Source organism: Prionailurus viverrinus, chromosome C1 (assembly GCF_022837055.1).
Source record: "Prionailurus viverrinus isolate Anna chromosome C1, UM_Priviv_1.0, whole genome shotgun sequence".
Lineage (NCBI taxonomy): Eukaryota > Metazoa > Chordata > Mammalia > Carnivora > Felidae > Prionailurus > Prionailurus viverrinus.
The window spans coordinates 54,096,844-54,111,452 of NC_062568.1; the positions used below are offsets into that span (position 1 = coordinate 54,096,844).

The following is a 14,609-nucleotide window of genomic DNA, read 5'->3' on the forward strand; positions in this document are numbered from 1 at the left end:
AGCTGGGAGAGAGAGAGGAAATGAGATCACAACTTTGCTTATCTATCCATCATAAGTCTGAGATACTTTCTAGAACAAAGCAGGGTATGTATAAACAAACAGGGCTCCTGTTAACATTTACAACAGAATGAAAATGTACCCATGACTAGAATCCACTGGTAGTTAATAACCAGGCCTCAAGACTGTCTCCTCATGTTTCTAGACCTCTCCACTGCCAGCTAGATGTCCCCAAAATACATCCTACACACACATCCCGTTTGGACTCCATAGGAAATAGACTGACTTTCCAAAATCACCAGAGGGAGCCTTGTAGACATTGGAAAGTGATACAGGATTTTAGCCAAGTAGAGGATTAGAAGTGTTTAGGAGGAAGTTCTAGGAAAAGCGCCTAATGGGTAGAGAAGAAAGAAGGCGAGAACATGGGTGTGGAGAAAATGGAAAAGAGGAAGGCCAAGACAAGGCTTTTACATGTTGCTCTGTTACCAGGCTCTGTGTCACAGAGGAGAGAGCACCAATCTCCAAAAGCCACTATGGGGTATTTTACCCTTGACTTGACACAGTTGCCTCTTAGTCAAAATGCCCACAAAACTGATATGGTATTTTATAACCCCTTAGTCCTCTTGATTGGTACCATGAGATTCTCCTTGAGGGGAGCCCGGCACCACTCATCTCTGGGAAGCCTTGGTCCAAAGCTGTGTGAGTCATGGTGCCTGTTTGTGGGGCCAGAGGAGCTCCACAAACTGCCAACCTCTGGGACAGAGTTCAGTTGTTCTCTCCACTCTGGGAAGGGGCCTAGGGCTCGAGAGAGGTAGATGTGAATTCCCCACTGATGTTGAAGAAGACTGCACAGTTTAGTGCCTATTCCTGAATCCACTATTGGAAACTAATTGTGTTCTTCAAGGTCCTCTTCTCCTCCCATTAAATGGAAATAAATATTAGTTCTTCTCCTTTCCAGCTGCTCAATGATGTTTATGAATGCACTTTGCTAGGTGGACACATGATGCAACCCAATGCATGCCCTTGTTGTCCATGCACTTAATGCTCTCCTATATTGTTCCACAGGCTCTTTGCAAGTGGCAAAATCCATCTATAGTTTTTTATTTGTTTCCAACAGAAATTTCCCTGGGTCCTATGTCAAAATGTGGACCGTGGTTGTATATAACTCTTTTTTTTTTAAGTTTACTTATTTTTATTTTGAGAGAGAGAGAGCATGCATGCATGAAGCAGGGGAGGGGCAGAGAGAGAGGGAGAGAGAATCCCAAGCAGTCTCCACGCTGTCAGTACAGAGTCCGATGCGGGGCTCAATCTCACAAACCATGAAATCATGACCTGAGCTGAAATCAAGAGCTGGACACTTAACTGACTGAGCCACCCAAGTGCCCCATACATCCTATAACTTAATTCAACCTTATTCTGCAGTGTGATTACTAATGAAGTAACCTGGAGCCAATTAGTTATTCTCAACTACTTCAGCTTCTCTATCTGGAAGGTGCACAAATGTTTCTGGTTAAGAAGACTGATGTATGATGTCTGATAGTGATCATCAGTCTCTTTGAGTGCCATGTAAAGGCATCCTATGTAAATGCAATATTCTAAAATGTAGCATTAATTAATGAATAATATTTAAATGATGTTATTATTGGTAATAATTAAAATTAATTAAAATGTGTACTTTTATATGGAAGCAATTTTGCATACACTTCTAGAAATTATTATTGTAATTTTGTTTGTTAGGTGAAATAATCAGTTCACTATCAGACTATTTCTTCTATCAGCAGAGCTCCCATAGGTAGCCCAGAAAGCTCTACATCTAGAAAATATACAGAACTACACAGACTTATGATCAATCTAATCGAGAAAAAAGGAAAACACAAATGAATAAAGTTTAGGACTCAGAATGTAGATTAGTAAGAGATTCAAGCAAACCTTTCTAAAATTAAGGATGCTATGATGAATTTATATGCTAAAACATGTTAAAATCTTAAAGAAATTAAAATTTACCAAAATTCACTCATGAAGCTTCACTGAGCAAGAGAAAAGTTGAAAACTTTATCAGGCTACTTTCTCTCTCAAAAGGTTTAGAGCCAGACAGTTTTATCAGTAAATTCTTCCAGATTTTAAGAAACAGCTCATTCAAGTGCTATACAAATTATTCCCAAACATAGAAAGAGATGGAGAGCTATCTGATAGACTTAATGAGACTAGCATGATCCTAACCTCAGACTTGACCAAGGCAACGCAAACACAAAAAGAAAGCTATGTATCAGTGTCAGGGGACATGTGCAATGTTTGGAGCCATTTTTAGTTGTCACAACTTGAATGAGGGGTTCCTACTGACATCTAGTGGGTAGAGGCTATGGATGCTGTAAACATTCTATAGAGAACAACACAGCCACCCACCACAAAGAATTATCTGAGGGGTTCCTGGGTGGCTCAGTTGGTTAAGTGTCCAACTCTTGATTTTGTCTTAAGTCAAGCCCTACATCAGGCTCTGCACTGACATCAGAGAGCCTGCTTGGGATTCTCTCTCCCTCTCTCTCTGCCCCTTCTCTGCTCTCTCAAAATAAACAGACATTTAAAAAAAATTATCTGACCTAAAGTGTCAGTGGTTTCAAGGTTAAGAAACCCTATTATAGACTTATGATCATAGATGAGAAGATACTAATTAAAACCAAAAACATCTAATTCAATAGTATATTAAAAGAATAATTCACCGAGACCAGGGTTTATCTCATTTTTAACATTAGAAAGTCTATTAAGCCGTCATATCAAATCCATATCAGATCATGAATAGGCATTTGATAAAATTCCATGCCATAAGAAAGTCGTTTTTTGTTTTTGTTTTTAAGTTTATTTATTTGAGGGGTAGGGACAGGGCAGAAAGAGAATCCCAAGCAGGCTCTGTGCTGTCAGCATGGAGCCCAACATGGGGCTCGAACCAATGAATTGTGAGATCATGACCTGAGCCACCCAGGCACCCCCAAGAAAGTCTTAAAAACCTAAAATAGAGAATCCTTGCTGACTGTGAATACTTAGAAGGGAAAAAAACCTATTTCAAACCAATAGTTAGAATGTAACTTTGAAACATTAAAGGTGTGCTCATTAAAATCAAACTGTAGTTGTCTTTAGTTTAACAGTATTAATAATTTATATTGCATGGAAGTCCAGTCATCAGAGTTATTACTTACATAAACTAGAACTAAGATTAGATACACCGCTATTAGAAAAGAGGAGGCAAAACCTTTATTATTTGCAGACCATATGTCTAAACTACTAAAAAATCCAATAAATGTTTTATAAATTTTAATTTAGAAAATATCGCAAAATGGTTTCTTAGATGTCAAATGAAATTTTCTGATGCCAGTGATAACCAATTACAAAAGGGGAAACAATTTCAACAAACAAAAATGTATCAAAGGAACCCTAACAAGAAGATATGTGACCCAGATCATGAAAATTATATATCTTCACTGAGTAAACCAGAATCCATGGGAGAATCTACCATATTTCCAGATGGTCTAAATATCACACAAGTATCAATTCTCCCCTACTAATTTGTAGATTTCATGTACTACTCTAGAAAGTTTTCCAGGGATAGAACTTTCAACAATGTTTAACCTCATAAATACAGACATACATACATAAGTATTTTGTCATGAGATCCTTTTTTAAAAAGAGAGTATAATCATGGCTCTCATACAGGTATAAAAAGAACATAAGTCAGGGGCACCTGGGTGGCTCAGTCAGTTAAGTGGCTGACTTAGGCTCAGGTCATGATCTCAGGGTCTGTGAGTTCGAGCCTGGCATCAGGCTCTTTGCTGACAGCTTGGAGCCTGGAACCTGCCTCAGACTCTGTGTCTCCCTCTCTCTCAGCGCCCCTCCCCTACTCACACTCTCTCTCTCAAAAAAAAAAAAAATAAATAGACATTAAAAAAAATTTTTAAAGAACATAAGTCAGATATTTCATTTAACTCATTAATTAATGAGGGAAGCAGTATAATGTTACCAGTTCAAAGGAAAATTCAAAGTACCACACTCATTAGGCAGATCAGAGGGGAAGTTTACAAATAGGTGCAAAATCCATCAGTAATCAATTTCATGCCACCGAATACAACTAATTTAAGTTTCTATGGACAATTATTATCAGTTTTCTACAATTTAAAGAGTTGTAAACTAGCTCAAAGACCTGGAAAATAACCCAAAAGCCTAGAGAGGATACTTAGTAATCTTTTTCTTTTTCTTTGTTGTTGTTGCTGTTGTTTGTTTGCCCATTTCAGAATCTTCCACAGTTTTAGGGACATAAATGTAAAATAAAACAAAATCTTTGTACCATCTTAAATTGCAGGGATTGTTTTTTTTTTAATGTTTAAGCCTCCTGTTGGGCTTTATCATATTAAAAATTTGAAATCAACCCATAAGGCCATCAAATAAGTAGATGGTCAAATAAACTACAATATATTCATGTTCTAAAATGCAACGCAGTCCCTTAAACTCATGTTTTAAAAGATAATGACACGGGAAATGCTAACAAAAAAGTGTTAAGTGAAAAGAGCGGGCTAAAAGCTTTTTAGTGAATCTGGTCCTAATTTTAAGAAAAAAATCCATAAAATAGAAGAGTACTAACAGGAAAGAATACGTCCTAACAAGCGCACTAGTAAGTAGCTAACAAGACATAAGTACTAACAAGAAAAATACTTAACTTTTTAATTTCTTAACAAGTACTTAGAAGTAAGTACTAACAAGAAAAAATACAAAATAACCTCCATTTCCAGGGAGTAAAATTATGAGATATTTTATTTTCTTCTCTCTATTTTTACAGTTTCCTTTCTTCTCACCTCTCATTGTATCTCCCCCCTCCCCCTTTGGACTTTCTTTGAAGATTCTTTTATTTACCAAATCGTAAGATACAGATGTTAACTCTATAGCAGCTTGCCAAGGTGGGGTGTGGGGGTAAGTCATCAGCTATTACTGATTCTCTGGCCGGGGACCCTGTGACTGCCCTGGAGTGAACAGAAACCCCACCCTTTTCTGACCGGGGTAGGGTGAGTCCTTAAAATCCTGCATTTTAATGAAATCCCAGTAGGCCCCCACAGGCCCAGTTTGAGCTGGCTCCCAGTTTGGTCCTCATTGTTTATTGTTTACTTGGACTCAGGCTGTGAAGGACGCCAGTGATGTTTTCGTACATGGTGAAGAGACTGTGTTTTCTTCCTTCCGCAGAGCCCAAAGGCGCTGGTGCTGGTGGCAGTGGTGGCTTTGGTGGTGGCGGAGGTGGCGGTGGCGGTGGCAGTTTCGGAGGGGGTGGACCGCCTGGTTTGGGAGGACTGTTCCAGGCTGGGATGCCGAAGCTGAGATCCACAGCCAACAGGGAGAGTGGTAAGGACAGTTTCTTTCTCACTTAGTAACAAGATGAGGCAGAGTTTGGTGGTTGGAAGGCTTGGCAGCCCTTCTCAGGCACTGTGCCCTTTCAAACATTTTAGGTGGCTTGAAATGTTAACACTGTTTTATAAAAAAGACTCTATGTAGCATCTTTTTTTTTTTTTTTTTTAATCAAAATCAGACAGCTCCATTGAGCTGTCAAGTATTTGCCCAGTGTCCTTGGGGTAACTTGTACTTTTTTGTACTTTTCTAAAGGGTGAGCTAGAGTGGGAAGAAAAAGAAGGAGCAAATGGAACTTGCCGTCCCTGGAAAGTCTGCCTGGTGACCTGGCAAATTCACCTTTCTTTGTGAGGTAGCCTGACCCAGCTGTCTAGTATAGTAAATATTTGTGGGCCACTTTTCAAACACACTATGGAGCATGTTCTATGCAATATAATTACATATTGCACTAAATCTGAAAAGGTGTTTTGCATGACAGACATCTGGCATTTGAGGGCCAGTGATTCTAAATATTCTCTGCAGGGACACAGGGAAATGAGTCCTACAGGACTGTCTTTGAACCTGACGGCAGAGAGAAAAATTGAAAAATCTGGTCATGACCAAATAAAAAACCCTGCAAAGTGCATGAGGCTTGATACATTTTACCATAAAACTTTCTGTATTAATGTTTATTATGCTGGAAGACTTTTCTTTCTAATTCTGTGATTGTTTAATGTCTGCTGGGAAAGTATGAAATTCTCACAATCATATGAAGATAAAGCCACTGAATCCTCAGGGTTATCTGACTAGTTAGCAGTTGAATGGTCAAAGTCGAAAAAGAGGCTTGATAACATGAGAGATTCTATCTTGCCAGACCTGCATTTACCTTTAAATTTACTTATTTAAAACCCACTTCAAAAAGGAGGCAGCTGACAAATGCAGACATTCAGTACTTTAACAATAGGTGAAGAAATTAAGGCAAAAGATAACTGCAAATAAAATAAGAAAATGAAGGGGTGCCTGGGTGGCTCAGTTGGTTAAGTGTCTGACTTCGGCCCTGGTCATGGTCTCACTGTTCATGAGTTCAAGCCCCACACTGGGCTATCTGTTGTCAGTACAGAGCCCACTTTGGATCCTCTGCCTGCCCCCATCCTCTCTGCCCCTTGCCTGCTCATGTGCTTTCTCTCTCTCTCTCTCTCAAAAATAATAAATAAAATTTAATAATAAAATGAAGATGGAATTTAAGTTCGTGCCCAAAATGGTATACCAGATGTATACATCATCATAGTATACCATCCACATAAGGAATACTAGCTGTGTGATGTATACATAGCTAATAACTGCAGCTTTAATCTGAACTTGGAATTCCAACAGAATTTATCACAAGCTGGTGACACAGAATTATAGCACACAGTCAAGGGAAATACACCTTTTTTCTAGTACCAAAGTTGAAATTAAAAATTCTGTCTAAGCATCAGCAATCAGACAACAAAAGGAAATCAAAGGCATCCAAATTGGCAAAGATGAAGTCAAGCTTTCGCTTTTTGCAGATGACATGATATTGTACATGGAAAATCCGATAGACTCCACCAAAAGTCTGCTAGAACTGATACATGAATTCAGCAAAGTTGCAGGATACAAAATCAATGTACAGAAATCGGTTGCATTCTTATACACTAACAATGAAGCAACAGAAAGACAAATAAAGAAACTGATCCCATTCACAATTGCACCAAGAAGCATAAAATACCTAGGAATAAATCTAACCAAGGATGTGAGGGATCTGTATGCTGAAAACTATAGAAAGCTTATGAAGGAAATTGAAGAAGATTTAAAGAAATGGAAAGACATTCCCTGCTCATGGATTGGAAAAATAAATGTTGTCAAAATGTCAATACTACCCAAAGCTATCTACACATTCAATGCAATCCCAATCAAAATTGCACCAGCATTCTTCTCGAAACTAGAACAAGCAATCCTAAAATTCATATGGAACCACAAAAGGCCCCGAATAGCCACAGGAATTTTGAAGAAGAAGACCAAAGCAGGAGGCATCACAATCCCAGACTTTAGCCTCTACTACAAAGCTGTCATCATCAAGACAGCATGGTATTGGCACCAAAACAGACACATAGACCAATGGAATAGAATAGAAACCCCAGAACTAGACCCACAAACGTATGGCCAACTCATCTTTGACAAAGCAGGAAAGAACATCCAATGGAAAAAAGACAGCCTCTTTAACAAATGGTGCTGGGAGAACTGGACAGCAACATGCAGAAGGTTGAAACTAGACCACTTTCTCACACCATTCACAAAAATAAACCCAAAATGGATAAAGGACCTGAATGTGAGACAGGAAACCATCAAAACCTTAGAGGAGAAAGCAGGAAAAGACCTCTCTGACCTCAGCCGTAGCAATCTCTTACTCGACACATCCCCAAAGGCAAGGGAATTAAAAGCAAAAGTGAATTACTGGGACCTTATGAAGATAAAAAGCTTCTGCACAGCCAAGGAAACAACCAACAAAACTAAAAGGCAACCAACGGAATGGGAAAAGATATTCGCAAATGACATAACAGACAAAGGGCTAGTATCCAAAATCTATAAAGAGCTCACCAAACTCCACACCCGAAAAACAAATAACCCAGTGAAGAAATGGGCAGAAAACATGAATAGACACTTCTCTAAAGAAGACATCCGGATGGCCAACAGGCACATGAAAGATGTTCAGCGTCGCTCCTTATCAGGGAAATACAAATCAAAACCACACTCAGGTATCACCTCACGCCAGTCAGAGTGGCCAAAATGAACAAATCAGGAGACTATAGATGCTGGAGAGGATGTGGAGAAACGGGAACCCTCTTGCACTGTTGGTGGGAATGCAAATTGGCGCAGCCGCTCTGGAAAGCAGTGTGGAGGTTCCTCAGAAAATTAAAAATAGACCTACCCTATGACCCAGCAATAGCACTGCTAGGAATTTATCCAAGGGATACAGGAGTACTGATGCATAGGGCCACTTGTACCCCAATGTTCATAGCAGCACTCTCAACAATAGCCAAATTATGGAAAGAGCCTAAATGTCCATCAACTGATGAATGGATAAAGAAATTGTGGTTTATATACACAATGGAATATTACGTGGCAATGAGAAAAAATGAAATATGGCCTTTTGTAGCAACGTGGATGGAACTGGAGAGTGTGATGCTAAGTGAAATAAGCCATACAGAGAAAGACAGATACCATATGGTTTCACTCTTATGTGGATCCTGAGAAACTTATCAGGAACCCATGGGGGAGGGGAAGGAAAAAAAAAAAAAAAAAGAGGTTAGAATGGGAGAGAGCCAAAGCATAAGAGACTGTTAAAAACTGAGAACAAACTGAGGGTTGATGGGGGGTGGGAGGGAGGAGAGGGTGGGTGATGGGTATTGGGGAGGGCACCTTTTGGGATGAGCACTGGGTGTTGTACGGAAACCAATTTGTCAATAAATTTCATAAAAAAAAAAAATTCTGTCTAGAGTTCATGTTACTCCACTGTATAAATCCATCCAAATGTTTCTTACTGTGCCTTGGATAAAACCTGAACTCCTCTGGTTTTCAAAGTTCCTTATGACCTGACCCCTGCTGGCCACTCAGGGTCCATATGCTAGGTTCTCCATGTTCACTGTGCTGCAGGCACATAGGCCTCAGTTTTTCACCTTGAAGCTCACTCCCGCCCCAGGGCCTTTGCACCTGCTGGTCCTCTGCCTAAAGCACCTCTGCCTCACCTTTCTATGACTGGCCTCAGCTCAAATGTGACATTGTCCGAAAAGCCATCCCCACTCAGCCACCCCATCTATCCTGGCCTTTCCATCTCATCAACCTATTTTAGTTTCTTTTTAATACTTACAACTATCTGAAAATATTTCTATGTTTGCCGGCTTATTATGTATCTCCCCCCACAAGAATGTAAAACACAGGACAGAAGGATCTTTTCTATTTTGTTTACTCCTCTGTCTTTTAGCATGTAGAATAATGGCTGATATACAGCAGGTCCTCAATAAATATTTAATAAGCTTATGGGTGAGATGGTGGAAGTTTTTAGACTAACCATTTTTTGAGAATTACCTTGGGTTCCAAGAAATTCTGGGGTGGGGGGCGCCTGGGTGGCTCGGTCGGTTAAGCGTCCGACTTCGGCTCAGGTCATGATCTCACGGTCCGCGAGTTCGAGCCCCGCGTCGGGCTCTGGGCTGATGGCTCAGAGCCTGGAGCCTGCTTCTGATTCTGTGTCTCCCTCTCTCTCTGCCCCTCGCCCGTTCATGCTCTGTCTCTCTCTGTCTCAAAAATAAATAAACATTTAAAAAAAAAAAAAGAAATTCTGGGGTGGTAGTTTGAATTTTTTCCATAACTTTGGCTCCTTTTGTTGAACCGAAGAAGTTTAATATTAATGATATAATAGAGTTGTTCTGACCTGCCACTGCTGAAATGGAAGTTGACTCAGTAAGGAAAAACACTTGTGTAGTTTCCTCCTCCTTTGCAGATCAAGACCAACCCCTGGTGTTGAGTCTTTCAATTAAACTTTGACAGTTTCTTTTTCTTGTGTTAGTTCTTTCTTATTTCCGTTCTAATTCTTCCATTACATTTTTACACTTTCTCTTGGGAATTTTGTTCAAAGGGACTAGGTAAGCCCACCCATATGGAGATTTATACACTGGGAAAACTGATTTTTCACCCAACATGGCTAAGTTATTTTTTCAAAGCGGAGAGGTGCAGGCACAGGAGGACAGGGGTGGGGACGGAGAGAAAGAAAATCATTAGCAGAAATCCAATGTACCTGCAGCGTCTTCTCATAATGAACAGGGCTATCTCTCCGGAACCCTTCCCAACTTTCTCCTGGTTCTTGTACACACGTAATGCCAAGAGAGCTCTCCAAAATCCTTTTGAAAGCTGCCAGGTTGTAGAACCTGGAAGTAGCAGGTACACAGGGACCTGGGATCTGTCTTTCTGACTCCAGGAAGGACCACACAGAATCTGACTTATATAAATGATAGTTACCTGTACTTTATGGCATCTAGGAAAGGACTTCCAGTAGCTGAGAATACACTCTAGTTCTCTGATTTTCATTAAGGGGAGGTGTCCTAATTTCCTAACTGGATTTTTTTTTTCCTGTTCTTTAGATTCTGGAGGAAGCCGACTCCCAGTTTTGCCACCGGGAGGAAGATCCACATCTGCCAAACCTTTCTCACCCCCAAGTGGCCCAGGGAGATTTCCTGTGCCTTCCCCAGGCCACAGAAGTGGTCCCCCAGAGCCTCAGAGGAACCGAATGCCTCCCCCAAGGCCTGACGTGGGCGCAAAGCCTGAAAGCATTCCCCCTCCAGTACCTAATACGCCAAGACCCATTCAATCAAGTCTGCACAACCGAGGGTCCCCACCAGTGCCTGGGGCCCCCAGGCAGCCCAGCCCTGGGCCAACTCCTCCCCCTTTCCCTGGAAACCGAGGTGCTGCTTTTGGAGGAGGCTCCATACGCCAGACACCCTCAGGCTCCTCCTCACCCTTCTCCAACAGGCCTCCCCTGCCCCCTACCCCCAGCAGGGCCTTGGATGACAAACCCCCTCCTCCGCCTCCTCCAGTGGGCAACAGGCCCTCCGTCCATAGGGAGGCAGTCCCACCCCCTCCCCCTCAGAACAGCAAGCCCCCAGTGCCTTCTACCCCGAGGCCTTCCTCCTCCTCACAGGCCCCACCGCCACCGCCGCCACCAAGCAGACCCGGCCCTCCTCCCCTGCCTCCAGGTTCCAGTGGCAGTGATGAAACCCCAAGACTCCCACAGCGGAATCTGTCCCTTACTTCTTCGTCTGCACCCCCCTTACCTTCACCAGGACGTTCGGGCCCTCTTCCTCCCCCGCCCAATGAGAGACCCCCTCCTCCAGTGAGGGACCCACCAGGCAGATCAGGTAAGGCAACACCTGGGGTGAGTTGTCTTCCTACAGCCCAGCCTGCCCCCATGTCACTAATCCTCATATAAGTGAGTGGAGTCCAATAGAAGCTTAAGTGAACTCTCTGGCCAGCCGCTCTGATCCTTTAAGTGACGCTTATCGCGTTCGATTTCATCCTGACCTCATGTAAACCTGGGAGGAAGGCGGGGAGGGGGAGCTGCTACTTCTGTCTGCATTTTAGAGATGAGGAGACTGAGTAACTTACAAAGTCAAATGATCACAAGCTAGTTAATTGGAAGAGACCAGAACCTTCACCTTCTGTTCTGAAATATGCTCGTGGCTCTGCTACCCTGCCTTTCCTAAAGTGAATTTCAGCTGTCTTAATTGGGCAAATAAATTCCCACCTCCTGCAAGAGGGACCCATTATTCCAACAAGAAGGGCAGTTATTTAAGAGCTAATGACCTTTTCCCGTACTGCTGTCTTCATCGGTCAAACTTTGAGGCCTCCTCCCTGCTCATTAAAGACAAACATTAGAGTCCATTTTGCTGTTTGTTAACATCTCTGGCACATTAATCCCTTGGAGAATCAGATAAAGGTATAGGCCTTTGTTCATAGAAATGCTCATAAGCGTAAACTCACAATCTGCCGGCTGTTTCGTGGATTGAAAGCCCTTCTGAAGCTCATCTGTGCCCACCCCCCACCGCCCTGCCCAGAGCTGAGAAAGCTTGATCTAAGGGAAGAACTTTGAGACACCATGAAATGAAATGAAATGAAATGAAATGAAATGAAATGAAATGAAATGAGGATTCCCTAGAGCTTGTACTCTCTCCTAATTATAATAGGTGCTTTATATTACACAGTGGCTATTGATGGGTTCAGGAGAACCATCTACATTTTAAATTTAACCTTATTATATATACAGGATGCCTGGAAATGGGCATTTTTTTTGTTCTAATTTTTTTAATGTTTACTTATTTTTGAGAGAGACAGAGTGAGTTGGGGAGGGGCAGAGAGAGAGGGAGACACAGAATCCAAAGCAGGATCCAGACTTCGGGGCACAGAGCTCGGGCATATTTTTCTTTAGGAGAAGCTAACCTTTTGCCCTGTGACCTCAAAAACCTAATAAACACTCTTTAAACCAGTAGTCCGTGAACATGACCACGTTCTAGAATCACCTGGGCAGCTTTAAAACATGGATGCCTGGGTCCCTTCCCCACGGCTTCTGGTTTCATTGGTCTGGGTTACAGACAGATCATCAAGATATCTGGAGGCTCCCCAGTGACTCTAATGTTCTGCGAAGTCTGAGAACCACTACTTGAAACCACTCTGCCACAGAGAGTAGGCTACAAATCTGAAAAGCTACTAGTAGTCCCTTCAGTCCGATCCCTGCACATCATGGCATCTCATTAAGTATTCTTCAAAGAACAAACGAGAACAGATAGTCCGATGAATGAAGTGCAATGTTTTCTTCTTATCTAACCTTACGGGTTTTCCCCCAAGGTGATTGAAGAGCTGTTTGCATGACTCTACCAAATAGACAAATCAACAGATTCATTCTTCCCCTAAATAGGATAGGCTGTGACATATAGCTGTAACATTTATTATTTCTTTCTTTCTTTTTTTTTAGTGTTCATTTATTTCTGAGAGAGAGACAGAGCATGAGCAGGGGAGGGGCAGAGAGGGAGGAAGACAGAGCATCCCAAGTATGTTCCACACAGTCAACACAGAACCCGAGGCGGGGCTCAAACTCACCAATGTGAGTCATGACCTGAGCCGAAATCGAGAGTTGGATGTTTAACTGACTGAGCCACTCAGGCGCCCCTATTTATTATTTCCTTTGATTACCTAAATCACGTCTGTTTATTATGGAAAATACAGAAAAATATAAAGACAACAAAAATGATCTGTATTCCTTCACTACCACCACCCAGAAATAATCATTCATAACATTTCTTACTATCTTTTCAATCTTTTCATTTTTTTTTAACTTTTTTTTTTAACGTTTATTTTTTGAGAGACAGAGTGTGAACAGAGGAGGGGCAGGGAGAGAGGGTGTCACAGAATATGAAGCAGGCTCCAGGCTCTGAGCTGTCAGCACAGAGCCCCATGTGGGGCTCAAACTCATGAACCATGAGATCATCACCTGAGTCAAAGTTGGATGCTTAACCAACTCAGCCACCCAGGTGCCCCTTTTCATTCTTTTTAAAATGTATGGTTTATAGGGGTGCCTGGCTGGCTCAGTCAGTAGAGATGCGACTCCTGAACTTGGGGTCCTGAGTTCAAGCCCCATGTTGGGCATAGAGCTTAACTAAAACAAAAAAGGAAGAAAGAAAAATAAATAAAATGTGTGTGTATATTTATATATACGCATATATATGTTTACAAAATCAGTATCACACTATGCATACTATTTGATAGTTTGTTTTTTATTTAACAATCTCATTAACATTTTCTGATAGGATTAACTATTCTTCTACAGCCTAACTTCTAATGGCTGCATAATAATGGCCTACAAATGTACCTTAATTTATTTAATCATATGGACCATCTCTAGATTTTTGCTGTTGCAGACAATGCAAGGAATACATTCTTGTATCTAAATATTTTTGCACATTTCTATGTGTTTCCTTTGGATTAAATCCTTGAAATGCAATATTTTGGTCAGGTATTCAGGACAAATTATAGATTTCATAGGTTTTGCCAAATTGAAAATTCTTACCAACTTACATTCCTACAAGGATCCCATGAGAGGTCATCAGGGACCATCTGTATTTTGAGAGGTGGGTTGGCTTGGTGTGGGCTTTAGAATTTGACATATTTGGAGCCAAATCCAGACTCTTGCAGTCATTAGCCTCCTGACTTGAGCTTTTTAACCTTCCAACAACAGAGGCCTCATCTGCTGTCCCTACACTTCTCAGGGTTGTAAGAGTTAAATGAGACAAGTATGTATCATGGTTATCTTAATCCCTAGCACGCAGTACCATTCAATGATGGCTTATTATTATTATTTTATTATTAGAAATTGAAATCTGTTTTTTGTTATGCATGCCGAGGGTTAGAGCAGGGGGCCTAGAAGGTTGGAGAGTTAGGAACATGAACATTTACATTAAAAAAAAGAGAGAGAAAGATACCAGGTTGATCAAGTTAATAGCACCAGGCCCCATAATATTGGAAATCTAGTTTGCATTTAGTGACAGTTATGTAGCGATAGTACCAGTGAAGTTCACCCACAGCATGTGAGACACTTGCCCCCCAATAAATCATTTCCTCCTGACTGGGACTCCAGCAATTGCAAACAGATGGGGCAATAAATAAACCCTGCTGGGAAAAGCACTGAAGAC

At 41.4% G+C, this 14,609-nt stretch overlaps 1 protein-coding gene and 1 long non-coding RNA gene across 10 annotated transcripts in view; one reads left to right on the plus strand and one right to left on the minus strand.

Annotated features, from left to right (window-relative positions):
- Positions 1–14,609, plus strand: part of WIPF1 (WAS/WASL interacting protein family member 1) — a 128,366-nt gene that overhangs the window by 103,176 nt on the left and 10,581 nt on the right. For all 6 annotated transcript variants that reach the window (XM_047869118.1, XM_047869120.1, XM_047869122.1 and 3 more), the window contains 2 exons: positions 5,218–5,373; positions 10,512–11,285. In XM_047869118.1, coding sequence (XP_047725074.1) covers positions 5,218–5,373; positions 10,512–11,285 — 930 coding nt within the window. The remainder of the gene's footprint in view (positions 1–5,217; positions 5,374–10,511; positions 11,286–14,609) is intronic.
- The window catches only part of LOC125171897 (uncharacterized), a 134,439-nt gene that overhangs the window by 58,389 nt on the left and 61,441 nt on the right, over positions 1–14,609 (minus strand). The window lies entirely within an intron of this gene.